Source organism: Cygnus olor, chromosome 10 (genome assembly GCF_009769625.2).
Source record: "Cygnus olor isolate bCygOlo1 chromosome 10, bCygOlo1.pri.v2, whole genome shotgun sequence".
Classification (NCBI taxonomy): domain Eukaryota; kingdom Metazoa; phylum Chordata; class Aves; order Anseriformes; family Anatidae; genus Cygnus; species Cygnus olor.
Genome location: NC_049178.1, coordinates 20,826,495 through 20,846,679, shown reverse-complemented (window position 1 = coordinate 20,846,679; position 20,185 = coordinate 20,826,495). Strand labels below are relative to the sequence as shown.

Genomic DNA, 20,185 nt, shown 5'->3' with positions numbered 1-20,185 from the left:
AAGTGTGGGACAAAGCAAACATAGTACAAAGCAGCTTTTAGTGAACACGTGCTTATCTTTTTCAGTGAATAAATTACAGAAGTGGTGATCAGTGAAACAAAAATTCTCTCTAAAAGAAATTTCAAGCAAGGACACAGATAAACGCCTCTGAATTAGGAAAAACGATTTTTGTCCTGAGCTGAGCTGCTGGGACAATCTGCCGGCAGCAGGACACGTTGGTGCTTTTCTCTCATCTTTCCTCAATGCTTTGCAGCTCCACCTGAAGGAGAAGCAGCGCTCACCAAAACTATAAAGCTACATTTCCAAACACTCCGCCTACAAGAGATTACTTTTGTTTCACAGCTCCAGAGCAGACATTTCAAACAGTGGCACAAGAGTGGTCTCTTGTGGAAGCAGATCAGACCTACACCATTCTCACCAAAGGCACGGGAATCCAAACCTGCCAGAAAAGTGAGAATGGGAATAGAAGCTTTTTGGAGTTATTTTAATAAACATGGACTTCAGAGAAACTACAATCAAAACAGTCCCATTTCAGAGGCGTAACAGCCACTTTCCAACCCACCGACTTTCCAACAGCAGATAAGAGGGAAAACGAGATAAGGCACGTGGTAAATAGGGACAGCAAACAGTTGCTCGGGGCAGTGACACCACTAGGAAATGGGCAACTGCAGTGAAGGACGTTAGGGCTCTGGTTCTTCAAAGGCAGGACTTCAGCCCACTGAAGGTACTAAGGAATTGTCAGTCTGAAGCCAGCAAAAGCACCAGTAGAAAGCAAAAATCTCATCATCAAAAAAAAATCCAGGAAAAAAAAAAAAGTAAAACCACTACAAAAATCCAGTCTATACAATCACTAATGGTCAACAGGCATTTCCTCGTAACTTGGGGTTTGATCAAGAGCCAAAGACAGACAACAAAATGTCCTTTCAGCTCCAGCAGCCCTTGAATCGGGACTACAAAACATACAACAGAACAGACGTCAGTCAGAAAAAACAAACAGAAAAAAAATATCAAAGAGATGGTCAAATACTTTGTTTTCACAGCCCTGTTTTAAATACCCTGTGAGCTCATTAGCATACAGTTCTCCCAAGCCTTGAGAGAGCCCAGCAAGGCTGTCGGTGCAGAACTCCCACCTGCACTGCGCTCTTCATGGACCCACCTGCAGACAGCGGCATTAAGAGACACCAGCAGGTCGCTCACCACTCGCTCAGTTACCTGCCCACTGGGTGACAGCTCGATGCCACGCTTCCTTTCCTCATCCCACATCAAATCCCTGCTTCAGCACCGGCTGCCCCTTGAGTCACTGCACAGGTGGCAGGGAAGGGGCAGAGGGAGGCTTTTTGTGCTGGAGGTGAGGGTGTGGGGTTTTTTTTTGTTTGTTTGTTTGTTTTCCTGCAATATGGAGCCATCCCTTGTTCCCAGCTAGATGAAAATCCAGCATATAAATATCTTACGGCTAGTAACGAAGGCAGATGAAGTTGCCAAGAAACCCCTCACCAGACAGCAAATGCTTCTCCAAACCCACTTACTGCGGGTTGCTGCAAGGATGCGGTTGAGAAGTCTCTCTAATCTCCCGCAGGGAAAGTAAATGCTGTTTCTCACACACCTCAATTATGTGCTCCTGTGCTAAACAGGTCCAACGCAGAGACAGAGACAAGTTATCCTTGGAGGAAAAGAATTGTCAGGTTCTGGGTTAAGCAGTCTTTTCCTTCCTCCCCCAAAATACCCAGCGGTACGCTCGATCTCCAAGGGCTGTAACACGGCATTTGCTGTAACAGACAGGAATGCTCTTGGCGGTGACAGCTGCTCATGGCTGGGGATAGCTCATTAAAAAAAAAAGTGAATTCCCAACCTACTCTGTGTGGCACACAGGTGGAGACTTGCATTCTTCACACACAGGGCTGCCCTACACACCCACAACAGAACTGGAGAACTGATTTAGGCCTTGGGTTGCTGTGTTGAAGTGAGAGGTCTCCAGCTCTTCAGATAGGCCAAGCCCAGGAAAATATTAGTAAGAGCCACAGATGTGCTCCAACACAGACATCAGGTATGCCTTCCTTTACTCACTGCCACTCCCAGATCACCCTCATCTCCCAAAGCCTTCCTGTCTGATGACTGGCAAAGATGAGGTATACGCACCCAAACTCGTTTCTTCCTCTCCCTTTGGGAGATCACCTGTAAGATTCACGATGACCTTATAAAAACTACGCCAGAAGAAAAACACAAGTGCTCAAATACACAATTTTTAATGCAAAACTTTAAAATTTAAGCTCAGTTTTGAAAATTTAGGACATTTCATGAAAGCACATTTGGTCCCCTTACAAGTTTCCCACCCCCAATTAAATACTGTTGAAAAACAACAATTAAGCATACATTGCATTTTTAATCAGGAAAAAATTATATTGCACATTATACTGAGAAATACAAAAGTCTGTTTCAGTAAGTTATTCCAGCAGTGTTATCAATTTCATTTTGATACCATTGACTTAGACAAAAATTTCCATTTTAGTGCATAGCATGTGCCCTGTCATTGCAGAGTAAAAACTTATCAGTATTTTTAAAACAAAGGAAAGTTGGCTCCTTAAGGAACACAAAGCCTTTCAGCACGTAGCCAGTACCAGTCTCCTAGCAGACTGAACCCGTTCCTATGGGATGGTAACTGTTGGATCACCTTGGCAACACGAATTTCAGCACAGTTTCTAATGAGAAGCTAACCATAAACTATTTGGCACTGTAATGGTCCGAGCCACTAAGGGCTGAAAGGCAGTAATACTCGCCTGTACTGTTCCCACTGTACAGCCACCTTCCGCTGTTTCTGGCAATATACAAGAAGTGAAAGAGCAAGGTGGTAGAACACTTGTGCAACTTCATTACAGTCGTGTAATTCTCTGAGGAAAACTCTGAAACAGATTTCTGTGCATAACACTCAGTTGGAACCCTTACCAGAGCTCAGGTTTTTTTGTTTTTAGAAGGCACAAAACACAGAGGCAATTACAAGATGCATAAATGCACATTCGGAGAGCTAGACTGCAAGTCGGGGAAAAATCATTACCAGAAGCATCCACAAACACACCTAGGGCAACGTTTGTGTTGGCATCTGCACACTGTGACTTTACACGGCCTGTACCAGAATGCTGGGTTTTGCTTCCATGTTACCAAGCACTTCTAATTTCAGAGTTAAAATTAGAAGATCTGACCCAGCAGCAGCATTTCAGAAACCCCAGACATTTCTGCTTTCTCCCTCCCGCAGCAGGCAGAACACGCTCCCTTGCTGTGTCCTCCCACACTCCTGTAGGTGTTTACAGACTGAAGTGTGCCAGCATGCCCAGTCAGTGTTTACAGGCAACTAACACATTCTAGGAAAAGATTTGCAAAGGCAATTCTAAAAGAGTTCAAATTGCCAGCTACCTCAAATAGCAAGGCAATTGATCCTATTGCAACATTTTGGGAAATCTTAACATATTCCCCTCCCCTACCTTTCAAAACCCTTGTTAAAACATATACATTAAGGCTAGGAAGACAGGATATTTTTTTTGCCTGAATATAAGATTCTACCATCAAGAAATAGAAGATTCTATAATGAAGTCCCTGAGATGCATCTGTATGCTAAAGATTCAAGCAATAACCTCTTAAGCACTAACTTCATATTTATTAGAAATGTTCCAAGTTGCAACATATGGCTTATGAAAACCAATGTTTATGAAAACCAGTATTATCATAGAAGGTGAAAATACAGCAGATCAAGTTTGCCCTTACATTTAAGCCCTAATTTAAAAATAATGAACCCAATAACAACGTTTAACTACTTCAACTGCAGCCAGAAGTAAAGAGCATGTAAGCAACAGGCAGCCACTGAAAAAATAGAGTAAGTTGTTTGGCCTCAGTTTTTCATCCCTCACGACAGTGCTGCCTGAATTCAAATGCTTTTTTCCTGGAAGTTCATATATAGTTACTCCTCAAACATATCTGAGCTGCACTTCATGATGCTGGGAAGAGGCAACAGCAGTTTTTCATCATTCCTTACTGGAACCAAAAGGCACAGTTCGCAGTTACATTATAGCACTACCGTCAGCATCAATAGCTTCTGCAGGCATGATCCTGTTATGCTGGCATGGACCAAACTGTCCTGTAACAGAAGGTAATTAGTGCGCTGCAAGCCCAGATCTCTTACCAGCTCCTTCCCTAGGATGACGCAGAGACAGCCCCTGTACTAATTACACTGACAAGGAGAATAAACCAGCTCATAAGTATTCTTTGGGAGGGGCACAGCTGTTGATATTCTTGCATCGTTAGAAAAAAAAAAAAAAAGAAGAGTTGTCTCACATGTAAGTTACTTCATATGTTACTTTGGGACCCACCATATATTTTAACTAACTGTTCAAAAATACTTCATCCCTCCTCCCAAGTAAGCTCAGCTTTTCCTACAAGTGAAGAAAATGCAAGGCACTAACATATTAATGCTGTAAGGAATATGAAACAGTTTGTTCTGCATATACTCGTATACCTGTTCTTTTCTTAGCAGCATCTGTCCTGAAGAGGCACTAGATACATGGGCAGACAACGTAACTCTACGAACTTCTGCTCAGCTGAGCTATATCAAGTTAGCTGCTTCAACAGCTGAGTGGCTTTGTAATTCACTCCCCCCTTCCCTTACAAAAAAAGGCACCTAATTTGTTTTATTACTGGTTTCTGTAGCTACAGGCCCTTTTGGCTGTGCAGTTCTATACAATTGCGTACATGAGAGAACTCATGACTCTACTGATAGCTTCTTGTACGATCAAGAGTTATCTTTTCGGGATACTATTCTAAATAGAGCATTTTTGTTTCAGCAAAAACCCACTACCAGTGGGTTGCTACCTGAGAAGTACTTAAGATTGTGTATTGCTAGTCAGAATAGCTCAATAATTAACCTTGGTGTAAGAAATTGCACTTTCCCATTCCTTCCCCAATCCCAAGATCATTTCAAATTAAATACCTGGCCCTTTTCCAAAGGGAAATCTGTAACGCAGCTACAAAGAGGTAGCTAAGTGGCACGTGCCTATATTATCTTTTTTTTTTCCTTTTTTTTTTTTTTTTTTTTTAAAGTATATCCAACCTTCATTTGCAACATTTTTCATAGGAAGTCTTAAAGCAAGAAATCTCTATTCAGGTGGCACATGGAGTTACCATAGTTCAGAAGACTGAACTCGTAAGAGAATAAAATCTCCCTTCAGGTCCATAATCAAAAACTAACAAGCATTGGGGATACCCAAGTGACTCAGCATATGCAGATGTGTGCTGAAGAGGAATGTCTAGAGCCAAATCCCATACTCCTCCAGACATACGATAGAAGTTACTCTGAAGAACCATTCAGATCAAGCCCACCATTCGATCAATCTGCCTCATGTAGTTGCTCTTCAGTGGCAGTAAGTACCTCCTCTCATCAGGAACTCTGTTACACTGTTAAAAAAACAAGAATATTTTTAAGAACTCAAATCTGGAAACAGTCCATCCCATATCCTATTTAACATAGCTGGCATTTCGGTATCAGTGACCACAGACTTCTTCCCAGTGCAGAAAGTTGTAACCAACAGCACTTTTGGTCCCTACTCTCCCTCACCCTTTGCAAACTTAGAGCACAAACGACATCAGTGAACAGCAAGTGTTTCCTTAGCGGGGGCTGTAAGATTCCAAATACAAGCCAAACTACTGCAGCTTGTTATTCAACTGAGACTCCCCTCACTATGACAACTGTGAATTATTTTTTAAATAATGCTCTTTTTCTACAGGACTTTTCCACTTTTCTTTTTCCACTGCCTAGCCTAAGCCAACATGCATTCCTTTCCCAGCAGCACAAGCACACATGGTCTGTGTATTCCTTACATTAGAACTGAAGTTGACTGCCTTTAATTCATTAGGTTTAACTTTTTCTGCGCGGTCCTCTTCTCCAGGGAGGATGTCTTGCCACAGTGAGTTCCGGAAGCGTTCATCCACAGACACGATATGTCCCTCAGTAGTAAACATGTATTTGTTTCCAGACTTATGCACTGGATTGTCTTCATCAAACAACTAAACAAGAGACATGAGAGACAGATCTGAATTAAGTGTGCAACATTTTTCAAGTCCCCCTCATCAAGAAGTTAAGAAGCACACAGATGCATTTGAAGGATCACACAAAAAGCACACCTTTTCGTGCTAAATGGCCAACTACTATTAAAGCAAATGGAAATAAACAACTTTAATGCAAGTGATTTATTTTAGCAGTTAAAAGAGGAGATCAAAAGAAAAAACTTCTCACGCTACTTAAAGCAACCTTCTCTTTATATGCTGCACTACGCAGGCATTTCTAGGCTGGCATCCACTGCTGCTATTCAGTCACAGGTTTTTTTTTCCTCCCCTTCCACCCCCCCTTTTTTCTTCTCTCTACTAAAGGAAATTGAGAAGAGTAGCTTAAGCAGTGTTGGCTCAAATGCTTTCTCCTGTGACTGCCAAAGCTTGATGGGGAGTAATTGGAGGCTGCTGCTATTCAGGCAAAATGGCTAAAGCAATTTAACTTACAGCTGAGCCGTACCTCCCCTCCAGTCTCGCTCCCTCTCCTTTCAGCTTTCCCCTGAAAGAGCTGCCAGCTCTTCCATTTCAGGACAAGCAGCTCAGGCAGCTGCCCAAACCTCCAAGATTAGGGTGGGGGCAAAGAAAGAAGAGCACACTCTCCAATACTCTGATACCTAAACACCTCTGCTCCCCACAGCCCAGCACAGTTTCTAACAGCACCTGCTTCCTTGTGCCATCTTTGCGCACAAGACTTGCAATAGTATTTTTGAAATGAAGAACATTTACATACCAGGTACAAATATTTACAAGTTTCACTGAGAAAAAAGCTCTCCATTCGATCTTCTTTTGTCTTCTCTACAACATGGTGTAACGTAGCATAGCCACACCTGAAAGATATAAGGTTAAGTTTGGGCTTCGTTCCCACAAATTCTGATCTTGAAGAACTCCCTGAATTTCCCTCAACTTCAGACCATTCCAGTTCACTAGGGGTGAGGTTAAAAGGAAAAGTCTCTTTTACATGGAAGCATCGATTAGTGATTCCTGGTACCCTGATGAGACTGTAATCATTGGAATAGCCCAACCACAGTGTCATTGTACAGACGTATTGAAAGAGTCTTTCAGAGAAGCAAGATGCTCTCAAGTCACGCTGCATGCACAGGTCATTTCCCCATAGCGAGCACACGAGAGACCCAGGTCTGGAAGCCTGGTCTCACACAAATGTTTTTTCCCAAGCTAGCTACTACTCTTCCCTCCCACTGACCCTTACAAATGCTGAAGCTGCAATATACTTGGAATGCACTTGAAATTTTTTCAGTCACACCCCTATACTGCATCTGAATCCCATTTAACTGCAGAACAGCACCATTTTATACTGCCCTGTAGTTAATACAGACTTGCCTATGAAAGCAAATTCCAACAGTTGAATTAAAATCTGCTATCTTCCCTTTGAGTCTTGCAAGAAGTTCATATGTGTACTATTAAAGTCAGGATTCATAGTTACTGTCTTGAGAAGAAAGCTGATATGCAGCAGAGTCTAGTTTGGAGGCCATCCCCTCAGTTTAGCTGAATACCACGAATCCATGAGGTTTTAATTATTCTTGCAGGAGCCACAGGGAAAAAAAATAATCTTACCAGTTTTTGCCACCTGATCATGAACAAACCCTTTTTAAAATGTTATAAAATTCTGAAGACATAAATTTGTCACTGGACAATAAATTTCATTTTCAAATTAGAAAAATAATTGTTCAATAAATAAATCATCACTTGTGGCTTTCTGGTTTACCTACAGACTGGCTTTCCTGATTTACCTACATTTGGCAGATTGGTTTGTATAGAGCATTTATATAAAAATATACGTATACAGCAGTGAGAGAAAGTAAAGAACACTGAAGACTGACTTTGCTTTTGTGTATTTTTCCAGACTCTGTAGGATATCCATTCCCACGTGAAGATAAAATGGGTTCTTTGTGGCCTGGACAAGGGAAAAAGAGAACAGGTAGAGCCAGCAATTTGGAAATTTTGTAAAAATAACACTTATAGCAAAGGCGCAGTAGTATCAGATTCTCATGTGTCACAGTAAACTTACCTTTACAGGAACATGACTTAGATTACTCTGAGCAAGAACCTAGTAAAACTTGTAATAAATTCAAGCTCTGATAGCTTCCTTGCAGCCAGAAATTTATTTTAGTTTACTGCATCTGCTGCCAGTCAGAGACCGTACCTCGACGATATAGCAAAGAAAGCTATTACACTTACTTCAATGATTTCTATTAAGTCACAAGTCTCTACTGTGTAAAAATCTGCCAGCCATTTTTCAACAGGTTGTTTAGTCTCACTTTTGCCTGTCCTATAAAAAGGGCTATTTTCAAAGCAAGCAACATAGCAACTATATTACATAAGTCAACTGCTTATACAGAGACCTCTATATAAGAGCATCCAGACGCAGAGACACTAAGCTTTAACGGTCCACCAGTGACCCCAAGGACATGGCAGGAAGTAGGGGTGTAAAAAGTGACTTTCTGATCAAAAATCTTTTTGCCAAAACATGAGTTGTAAGCTCAGAAGAGTCAAGTACCTGATAAAGAAGATATGTGGATTCCACTAACTCCGGCCTCAGCGGATAAAAGGGAACATCCGGAGCTTGCAGTTGCCAGTTGTATCTCTCTGGGAGAGCTCCGTATCGTTTCCATATGGCATAATAAAAAGCATGGAGACAAATAGCATCTTCCACATCTCCTATCAGTACCTAGGTGTAACAACAGCCATAAACACGTATGCTTAATACTGCAGGCCAGCAAGTTACTTTCTACTCTGTATTAAGAGCATACCACGTAGCAAAACACTCCCCCCACAACATGGTATACAAATGCTGAGGTTAAATGAGGTAAGTGAGAAGTATCTCAAGTTCCATACAAAGCACGCCGAGACACCCAGTATCGCTATGCTGAACTGAAGCGCTGTTACCCTGATACGGACACTGAACTGCCCTAAGCCTCTCTTACCAGAACGGCCAGGTGTAAGCCTGCAAGTTAAAACTCATCGCAGAAGAGACGCTCACGTTCATGTGAAGGCTATGATTAGAACGAGCCTCTCTGAGAACCCCTCCACCGCGTCATTCAGTCTTAACAAAACCAAAGTTTACTTTACCTGTAGTCCTGGAAAAAAGGCTTGCAAAGAGTCAATCCAAGTGTTCATCAGCTGCCCAGTGAACATGTTTACATTAACATACAAAGGCGGGTCACCTTCACCTTCGTTGCAAGCTTCTCGACTGCCAAACGACAATAAGCATGTGTAAACATTCACTGGTTTAGAACACGATGCTTGTTCCATTTTACAGCACTGCCACCAGCAAAGAGAACAAGTTGCAGTTCTGTCAGTGTTAGGCCACTTCAAAGCCATTTCAGAAGGAACCAAGAAGTCCATTCAGCTCTCAGAAAAACAATTCATAAAGGCATGCACGCCTTATCCTTAAGGTATGTCAGCAAGATGCCTGCCAAAAAGTCACACTAGGTAAGATGAGGCCTTAAGAAGTATTAAGTTAGCCAGCGTAGCGCATTTCCTTCACAGCCCTACAGCTTTCTCTCAGCCTAGCATTTACTAATTTGGACAGTAACCAGTTCAGCTTCTTTGCACCAATAATGCCATCTACATCAGCTGACTAAGGAGTGAAGAGAACGTTAAAATTTCTTTCCACAGAGACTAACACAGAAATAAGTTTTTTCTTTTTTAAAGAACAAAAGAGAACAAATTTTCCAGAAGGTGACCAAAACACTCCACCACCTGTCGTAACTTGCTGGAGTATTTATATGTTTAAGGAATCGATACTCATGTGACATAACTTACCCTCTTCTTAAGTGGTTCTGAATGTTCCGATAAGCATCATTGAACATCTCCAAGTCTTCCTGTTCTCCAAAGAGGATGTAAGACTTCAGAAGATATTCGTAGAATGAATCTGATCCTGCTCCCAAGCCACTTTGCTTTCCAACCCAATGGCCGGTTTGGATATTCACAACATTCCCTTTTAGAACAGACAAAAGGTTTAGTCTGAAGTAGCTGAGAACATCAGAGAGAAAAAGAAAATATTCAAGAGATAGAACTTAAAACTATTAAATATTCAAAGTCTTAAAAATCTTTTTTTTGTTCCCACTTATCAATGTAAGTGTTACGGTGCATTCAGCCATGGAACTAGGATACACCTGCAGTCATTTTAAGTACTTTTAGTCATCTGCCAATCTAAATCATATTAATGGGGATACGAATACAAGCACTTCAGGTTCATTTCCCAGTTTAATGAAAAATTTGTCTTCGGAAAGCTGTGCCCTATGGAGTCATTCAGGTAATCCATTTTTCTTATGAAATTAGAAAGTGCCATTTGTTCAACGGAAAGCACGAGTACACGAGGAGAGTACAAGTCCACAGCTGCAGGGGAAGCAGATCAACAAAGTTTCTGATATGCCAAAGAAACCTGTAGAGTGAGGGCATTCTGCTACAGGAGACTGAGGCAGCATAAAGCATAGAGCCAGTCAATGCAGCACCACCCCAGAGGAGATTACCTAGCAGTCCAGTGTTATTGCTCCTGAGACTCCAGAGCGCTTTGACAGCTCTCCTGGCCACCCATTCGAACGTGGAATCACCCAGCAGCCTGCTCAGAATACCAAACTCCACCAACAAGGAACCAGCTCCTGCAGTACAGGTTTCATTATTGCTGTTTGGAGGTACTCCCTTCTTCAGATTGACCTGTAAAGCAGAGAGTGCTAACAGCAAGGAGGCAGGCTGCTCCTCATACAGTTGTGCTCTAATACACAGTCTTATATTTATTAGAAAACTTTTTTTCCGTTAGTTTTTGCAATGCATTGAAAACCAGAATATTTCTGGTTGGTCAAAAAACTTGGCTAAAAATTCCTGAAATTCATCTTCTGAATTTATAACATAACTCTCAAGGTGAGAAATCCTCACTTTGTTACTCTTACACTTGATAATCCTTCCAAATTTCAATCCCCTTTTTCATCTTTTCTGCTAACCATTCAGGTTCTTGCAGGGTGACACGAGCACTGCTTCCCCTAGTTTAGGGCTCCCAAAATCAAGAGCTTCACCAGCGAATGCTCCTCAACTTCCCCATGGCGCAAAATGCTCAAGGGAAGTTGCGCCACCCTCAGCTGCTTTACTGCGCTCTGAGCAGAAGTGAAAGCTCATGTGTCTACAGCCTGACACGTCTGGAAGTACAGCAGGGCTGCACAGCACCCCCAGAAACTCAAAGCAGTCAGGGAAGTGCTAATTACTTTTGTGATTGAGAGTTCTTCCCCTAGAATTTATGCTCCTCTCCTTATCCACTGCATGTTTAAAACCAGGGGATGCAGCATTTAAGAATACCGCGGTATTCTGGAGTGCTTCCTGGGCAGCACTCAAGACAATGACAAATACCAAGCCCAACGTGACAATTATTTCAGACCGGTTTTATTTTGTCACCACAACGATATTAGTACCAAGTCACCAACAAAGGTACTTGCTTAAACTATTTGCCTTTGCAGTATTTCTGGTTAACCTTCTTGCTGCCAGCATTGTTTGTTACCATACGATACAGACGTGGAAAGCATGGGGCAGGGCACGTTCTAGCCAACCAGCATGGAAGCAAACAACTACTGACCCATAGCAAGCAACATATACGGGGTGAGGAAACAGCCTAAAGAAAATGGTTACTGCACACCAGGAGCAACTTACACGTCGCCCCTTTCACCACAACCTTGTGCAGTTCCCCCCCACACCCCATTTCAGTGTAACAGGCTCAATACCTGACGTGCACATAGAAATGTGGACGCAGAATTTGAGCTGTAGGGCAGGAGAGTCACTACGTTTAGATTCTTTCCGCACCGTGCTGACGTGCTCACTTACCCGAGGATACGGAATTCCAGTTTTGGTGTTCTCAAAGGCTGGAAGTAGTCTCACTGCCAGGTCGTGAGCCATGTGCAACAGTTCGTTATCGTAATCCTTAATGGTCATATCACCAAAGGGCTGTTTGGTATCTGTAATTATTATGTGGGCAGAAAGCAGGCTTCCCAAAACCCTATTGGAAAAGGAAAAGATCTCCAGGTTTTAATTCTAACTTGAACCTAGTTCTTCAACTAACCCCTTACCACTATCGTGTTTAACAAGCATTGCTTTGTGCATCTTACAGGCACTACAGAAAGAGATCTCCTTTTTTCCCCACCATTAGTGAAAACATCCAGAAGTCGCTTTTTGTTACCCACAGAAACCTCAAGATCCTGTTCTGCAAAATTTACCTAACTTAGTAGCTCCTTTTAACATACCGAGCCTATTTATGAGCAAAGACTACATTCCCCCACCTTTTTTTGGGGTCATTTTACTGCTACAAATGACATTAAGTTTATGTAACAAATTTAGCATTCCCAAAAAAAGAAATCCTAGCAAGTTTACAGTTTAAGGCAGTTATTCAAATAATGAAATCATTTAATACCAGACAGTATCTTCAACTCATCTCTAAGACCGACAGGCCTGTTTTTCATCTAGAACAAAAGTGAAAGCAAGCAGAAGGTCCGTGGCAAACAACCAAGACAAGGAAAACCTGTCAGCAGGGTTGTTTGTTGTGCACAGATCTGTGTCTCTGCTGCAAGAGCAGCAACAAAAACGTAGCAGTCTGCAACCCAAAGAGAGCTGAGACTGCCATTGTACCACCGCATTAAATCGCATGACTCATTAAAATCATTTTAAATATGAAAAGATGCAATCCTTTCACAACAGGGTTAAAAAAAACCTTAGTCAAGGAACATTCATGGCATAAAGCCCACCAGAGATATCTTTATCAATGATTTTACTTTGGATCTCCCACATACACACAGCGAGCCTTTAACCTTGTCACTGTTTTAACGACAGAAGCTCAGGGCTACCTACCTGATCGTTGCCTCAAACACCTGGACAGTTGAGTCTTTGTCAAATGAGACCGTATCAATCACCAACTTCACTGCTTTCTGGAATTCCGAGGAATTTCCCATTACCTTTTACACAAGAAAAAAAATAAAATAAAGTCTTAATTACTGCTTCAGAAGAAGAGGGAAAACAAGAGAATGGCCAGTCCACATTTTAGACCAACAGTCATACGCTCTAGATCTCAAACAAGTACTTCAAACTCCTGGTAATAGACTTTCCAGGAAGTTAACCATGCCACTGACATGAAAAACTGCATTTAAATACATATACATAATGTTAAAACAGGGAAATCCTGATATATTTTTGTCCTTTTCACAAATCTATGCACTCCCATTCACCCAGCGTCACCATTGTGGGTGATCTCTTAGCCCATGAGCCTAAAATCTCTTAGGATCAGCGTACTGAACGTTTACCTGCTTTGCTATACACACACATCGGCTTAACAGTTAAGTTTAGCTTAAAAGGTAACACGACCTGAAGAACAATGAAGTCTGATTTGACATTTACTTGAGCAGGGCATCCAACGTCTTGGGCTTTTGACTCAACAACACTCACTGCACGCTGTGCCCAGGACAAAGTGTGCCGGGTTTGTACAGGTGTACCTCAACAACCAGTCCCCACCAGATCCAGAGACCAAGGTAAACTCAGCTCCAGCTTCAGGGAAGCAGGAATGCGGAAGGAGAGCACAGATTCCCTGCATAAGTTCACAATAAGGCCGGGTGTACAGCTCTTTAACCATCAGCGCACCGGTGCCAGCCAGCCTGCTCTTTCCAACACCCAGACCTAGTGGGAAGCATTCACACGCTTGATCTGAGGGGATGAAGAACAAAATAGCTTTCTCCCCACAGAAGCTTCTGAAGCAGAAGAGACTTTAGGAACCAGAAGTTTCACATTGGAGAAGTTATACCCTGTCCCCAAAGGCAGAGAAAGGACACGGAGCCCCTGGTGAAGGAGGACAGGAAGGCACCGTTTAACCAGCACGCGGCCAGGCGCGCAGCTCACATCCCCGGCTGCTGCTTCAGTTAAAACCAACATTTCCTCACTTCCTGCTTTCAGTTCTGCTCCTGACCGCCACGCTCAGAGCAACAGCTGAGACCTCTTCCCGCAGAGCTGCGCTCCCATTTCAGCAGCTGGAGGCACTGTATAACCTGATGTCCTCGCACACGCCTCCACCTCCAGACGAGAGAAGTGCTTCAGGGATCCTGCGCGTGGACGGGCCCCGGTCACTCTCCAGAAGGCGTAAGGAGTTCAAGGAGGGGATGCTTCTCCACGATGCCACGCTACTGGTACTACTAACATAAAACTGAGCTGCTTATCACTTTACCGTCAAGTTTCATCAGAAATGCATGTGACAGGCTACTTTGGCAGCTTTACAGCCTTTCCTCCCTTTCCTTTCACCACACTCCGTACGGATTTACACATCACTCGGGCCCTCCCAGCCCAGCAGCACAATCAGAGCTCTTACCGCGTCCCTGAGTGAGATGAACTCTCCTCACACCATCTCAGCACCCAGGCAAACTGCAGTTCAAATCCACCCTTCCTGAACACCAGCACAACAGGAGTATTCCAAAAGAGATCTCATCTGAGCTCTGGGGAAAACCACTAAAATTGCCTCCGTCTCTTCTGGAGATCTCTCTTGACCGTAGAACATCCCGAGCTGGAGGGACCCACGAGGATCCTCGAGTCCAACTCGACGTCCAAGCACGCTCGCCCTTCCCTGCATTCCCAGCACCCTGCTCGCTCGTGGTCCAGCTGCTACACACGCAGCACCTCCGCCTCCCCAGGAGGGACGGGCTGAGCCTCGCTCCTCCAAAACACTGGGCACTTCCAGTTCATGCTGCTCAGCCTCCTGACAGGTTTTCATTACTCCTCACAAGGACATTTCACCTTCTCTTCACGTAAAGGTACTGATCTCCATTTCTGTCAGCAACTTAGTGTGAAACATCAGCATTTTTACATTGAAAACACAAAGACTAAACGGCGCCTGTCCTGTGGCATGCCCTCGGAGCGTACCACGGACCAGCTCCCTCCCATTTAACGCTTTCCGTTGCCGCCTTCCTTCAATTTCTCAACAAGTTTCTTTACATTCTCTCCTCTTCTTTGGCTCCACTAGCTTGCTTTTGGTGTTTCTTGGAGGGGGTGGGAGGCATCGGGTGCTTTCTGCTGTGGTTTGGGTGCAGCTGTTTGGCTTTCTTTTGTATTTGTTTTGGTTTGTGTTTTGTTTTTTTTCCTGTTGTTGTTCTGCTGCGGTCTAAGTTCAACCTCAGAGCAAAGGACAACACCAGAATTGTTCTGTAACAGGGCTGACGAACTTTGCACGACCCACCTTCAAGAAGACACCAAGTAAATCGATGCTCCCCATTTTCCCCTTTACCTTTCTCTTTCAGAGTCTGTTCTGAAACGCTACCTAGCAGAAGTTTAGTTCGCAGCCGTACTTCTACCTCGACTCGAGGTGTCCTGCAGCTGAGGCCTGAGTTTCACAAGCCTTCTAAAAGAAGCCCCGTGCCAGAGTTTTGGTTCTAGGTTTCCCACACATGGGTCCGAAATAAACCAACAAACGTGACAGCCTCCCCCTTTCCTAGCCTCGTTTCCGCTGCTAACAACCAGACTAAGAGAACAAACGAGACACCCGTGCTTTCAGAGCACCTGGCGTTTCTCATGTCTCTCAAACCCCTCGTGCAACTGACTTCATCCTCTCAGACATTCACGGCCATATCCCGTTAAGACATGGCCTTTAAATTTTAATTAGCCAAATAATTACTCTTCAGCATTACATCCCAGCTACGTTAACGTACCTTTAAACTAATTTGTAAAATCAGATTGTTCCTTTCAGCCTCTCACACTGACCTTCTCAACTTCCTTCCTGAGCTTCTGATCGAATTTCACAGCGGCTGGGCAGTAATTCTGAAGCTTTATCGTGCAGCAGGAGCAGGGTTACTGAGGTCGGGCCGATTAAAGCCTTCTTTAAGGAGGACTGACTTCGGAGGTTGGCTGTTCCACGATTTTGAGGCTCGGCAGATACCCACAGGGCAGGGAGGATTTCACAGTACCCTTTTAGCTTCCCCCTGCAGGTGACGGGGCGCCGATACCCCTCCTCCCCAGGACGCCACGACCCTTATAACTACTGATTTCTGTTCGGGACAGCGTGTGTCATTCCCAAAAACGAAAGTGGGAAGGAGACCCAAAGCGTCCCGGCGACTCACCGCTAGGGTGTCCAGGGCGTCTATCAGCGTCAGCGAGTAGTTGCCCAAAACGTCGTTGATGTTCAGGTTTGTGCTGGAAAATAAACACACAGCTCCGCGTTAGGGCTCGGCAAAGTCACCGGGGTGGGATTTGGGGCCGGGGCTCTGCGATCTTGGGGGGCTGAGGGGTTGGAATTTGGGGCCAGGGCTTTGGGGATTTCGGGACAGGGCTCTGCGATTTGGGGGTTGAGGGGCTGGGATTTGGGGCCAGGGCTTTGGGAATTTCAGGCCGAGGGGCTAGGATTTGGGAAGCTGGGATTTTGGATTTGGGGCCGGGATATAGGGCCAGGGCCCTGGGATTCAGGATTTAGGGCCAGGGCTCTGGGGCCGGGGCTCCAGGATTTGGGGCACTCAGGGATTTGGGGGGTTGGAATTTTGGATTTGAGACTTGGGGGCTGGGATTTGGGGCCAGGGCTCTGGGATTCAGGATTGAGGGCTGGGGCTTTGGGGCCTGGGATTTAAGGGGTTGGGATTTGGGGCTGGGGCTCTGGGATTCGGGATTTTGGGCCGTGGTGCTGGGATTTGCAGTTTAGGATTTGGGATTTAGGGCCAGGGGGTGGGGATTTGGGGTTTGGGGTCAAGGCTCTGGGATTTGGGGCCAAGGAATTTGGGGGGTTGGGCTTTGGGATTTGGGGCCAGGACTTTGGGGTTTGAGGGGTTGGGATTTGGGGCCAGGGCTCTGGAATTCAGCATTTAGGACTGCGGTGTTGGGATTTGGGGTTTGGAGCTCTGTGATTTGGGATTTCGGGTCGGGGCTCTGGGGTTTGGGGGATTTGAGATTTGGGGCTTGAGATTTGGGGCCAGGGCTCTGGGATTTGGGGCGGCAAGCTTTGGGATTTGGGGGATTAGGCTTTGGGTCAGGGAATTTCGGATTTGGGGGGTCGGGCTTTGGGATTTGGGGCCGGGACTTTGGGATTTAGGGCCAGGAGATTTGGGGGGTCGGGCTTTGGGATTTGAGGCCAGGGCTCAGGGATTTGGGGCCGGGAGATTTGGGGGGTCAGGCTTTGGGATTTGGGGCCGGAACTTTGGGATTTGGGGCCAGGGGATTTGGGGGGGTCGGGCTTTGGGATTTGAGGCCAGGGCTCAGGGATTTGGGGCCGGGAGATTTGGGGGGTCAGGCTTTGGGATTTGAGGCCAAGGCTCAGGGATTTGGGGCCAGGGGATCTGGGGGGTCGGGCTTTGGGATTTGAGGCCAGGGCTCAGGGATTTGGGGCCGGGGGATTTGGGGGGTCAGGCTTTGGGATTTGGGGCCGGGACTTTGGGATTTGAGGCCAGGGCTCAGGGATTTGGGGCCGGGAGATTTGGGGGGTCAGGCTTTGGGATTTGAGGCCAGGGCTCAGGGATTTGGGGCCGGGAGATTTGGGGGGTCAGGCTTTGGAATTTGGGGCCGGGACTTTGGGATTTGAGGCCAGGACTCAGGGATTTGGGGCCAGGGGATTTGGGGTGTCGGGCTTTGGGATTTGAGGCCGGGACTTTGGGATTTGAGGCCAGGGCTCAGGGATTTGGGGCCGGGAGATTTGGGGGGTCAGGCTTTGGGATTTGGGGCCGGGACTTTGGGATTTGAGGCCAGGGCTCAGGGATTTGGGGCCAGGGGATTTGGGGTGTCGGGCTTTGGGATTTGAGGCCAGGGCTCAGGGATTTGGGGCCGGGAGATTTGGGGGGTCAGGCTTTGGGATTTGGGGCCGGGACTTTGGGATTTGAGGCCAGGGCTCAGGGATTTGGGGCCAGGGGATTTGGGGTGTCGGGCTTTGGGATTTGAGGCCAGGGCTCAGGGATTTGGGGCCGGGAGATTTGGGGGGTCAGGCTTTGGGATTTGGGGCCGGGACTTTGGGATTTGAGGCCAGGGCTCAGGGATTTGGGGCCGGGAGATTTGGGGGGTCAGGCTTTGGGATTTGAGGCCAGGGCTCAGGGATTTGGGGCCGGGAGATTTGGGGGGTCAGGCTTTGGGATTTGGGGCCGGGACTTTGGGATTTGAGGCCAGGACTCAGGGATTTGGGGCCAGGGGATTTGGGGTGTCGGGCTTTGGGATTTGAGGCCGGGACTTTGGGGTTTGAGGCCAGGGCTCAGGGATTTGGGGCCGGGAGATTTGGGGGGTCAGGCTTTGGGATTTGGGGCCGGGACTTTGGGATTTGAGGCCAGGGCTCAGGGATTTGGGGCCAGGGGATTTGGGGTGTCGGGCTTTGGGATTTGAGGCCAGGGCTCAGGGATTTGGGGCCGGGAGATTTGGGGGGTCAGGCTTTGGGATTTGGGGCCGGGACTTTGGGATTTGAGGCCAGGGCTCAGGGATTTGGGGCCGGGAGATTTGGGGGGTCAGGCTTTGGGATTTGAGGCCAGGGCTCAGGGATTTGGGGCCGGGAGATTTGGGGGGTCAGGCTTTGGAATTTGGGGCCGGGACTTTGGGATTTGAGGCCAGGACTCAGGGATTTGGGGCCAGGGGATTTGGGGTGTCGGGCTTTGGGATTTGAGGCCGGGACTTTGGGGTTTGAGGCCAGGGCTCAGGGATTTGGGGCCGGGAGATTTGGGGGGTCAGGCTTTGGGATTTGGGGCCGGGACTTTGGGATTTGAGGCCAGGGCTCAGGGATTTGGGGCCAGGGGATTTGGGGTGTCGGGCTTTGGGATTTGAGGCCAGGGCTCAGGGATTTGGGGCCGGGAGATTTGGGGGGTCAGGCTTTGGGATTTGGGGCCGGGACTTTGGGATTTGAGGCCAGGGCTCAGGGATTTGGGGCCGGGAGATTTGGGGGGGTCAGGCTTTGGGATTTGAGGCCAGGGCTCAGGGATTTGGGGCCGGGAGATTTGGGGGGTCAGGCTTTGGAATTTGGGGCCGGGACTTTGGGATTTGAGGCCAGGACTCAGGGATTTGGGGCCAGGGGATTTGGGGTGTCGGGCTTTGGGATTTGAGGCCGGGACTTTGGGGTTTGAGGCCAGGGCTCAGGGATTTGGGGCCGGGAGATTTGGGGGGTCAGGCTTTGGGATTTGGGGCCGGGACTTTGGGATTTGAGGCCAGGGCTCAGGGATTTGGGGCCAGGGGATTTGGGGTGTCGGGCTTTGGGATTTGAGGCCAGGGCTCTGGGATTTGGGGCCGGGAGATTTGGGGGGTCAGGCTTTGGGATTTGGGAGGTCGGGCTTTGGGATTTGGGTCTGAGAGGTGGGGATTTGGGCCTGGGGCTCCGGGATTCGGGGCTCTCGGGGTCGTCCCCTCCCCCCCCGGCCCTCTCCTCACGGGTCGTCGCGGTCGGGCCCTCGGCCGCAGCAGTGCAGGGGGTCGAGCTCGTCGCTGGGGAAGGCGTGCCGCATGTAGCTGTCGTAGCCGAAGGCGAACATGCCGCGGGCGGCGTCGCGCAGGCGGGCGCGGAGCTGCGGGGGGAAGGCCCCGCTGTAGCGCGCCTCATACTCGTCCTCCCCCCCGCCGCCACCCGCCCCCCCCTCCCCAACCGCCGCCCCCTCCCCGCCGGGCCGCGGCCGCGAGCCCCGGAGCGCCGCCGGCACCCAGAGCGCGCGGCCGGGCGGCGCCTCGCTGCTGCGGCCGGGCGCGGGGGCGCGCGGCGGGAAGGGGAAGGGCAGGCGGCGGCGCACGCAGAGGCCCGGCGCCAGCGCGGGCAGCAGCGCGAGCAGCGCGTGCAGGCCCAGCCTCAGCAGCAGCAGCCCCAGCAGCAGCGAGCGCCATTGCATGGTGCCCCCCGCGCCGCGCGCATCGTTTACGGGCGGCCCGCGCTCCGCTCGGACTGCACCCCCACACCGGGCAGCGGCGCCTTTAAGAGAGGAAGTGAAACGGCCCGGGGAGTCCCGCCCCGCGCGGCGCTCATTGGGTGGGGCGCGCGGGGAGGAGGGAGAGGCGTTCGCGGATAGGCGCGTTGCGACGTCAGTCAAGAGGGGAGGGGCGGAGGGGTTTAAAGGGGCGGGAGGGGCGGGGCGGGGCGGCGGGGGCTGTCGTGGCACGGCCCGGAAGGAGGCGGCGGGGCCCGGCCTCGCCCCGG

At 47.6% G+C, this 20,185-nt stretch overlaps 1 protein-coding gene across 1 annotated transcript; it reads right to left on the bottom strand.

The window, feature by feature from the left end:
• Positions 1-2,230: 2,230 nt before the first annotated feature.
• On the bottom strand, positions 2,231-19,963 carry EDEM1 (ER degradation enhancing alpha-mannosidase like protein 1). The gene is made up of 12 exons (XM_040568643.1): positions 19,432-19,963; positions 16,173-16,245; positions 12,934-13,037; positions 11,917-12,088; positions 10,581-10,764; positions 9,871-10,045; positions 9,175-9,295; positions 8,603-8,773; positions 7,926-7,999; positions 6,818-6,914; positions 5,860-6,045; positions 2,231-5,436 (listed from the first exon to the last, which is right to left on the bottom strand). Exons 1-12 carry the CDS (start codon positions 19,878-19,880, stop codon positions 5,347-5,349), a joined length of 1,896 nt encoding a protein of 631 aa, XP_040424577.1. The 5' UTR covers positions 19,881-19,963; the 3' UTR covers positions 2,231-5,346.
• Between the last annotated feature and the right edge of the window lie 222 nt (positions 19,964-20,185).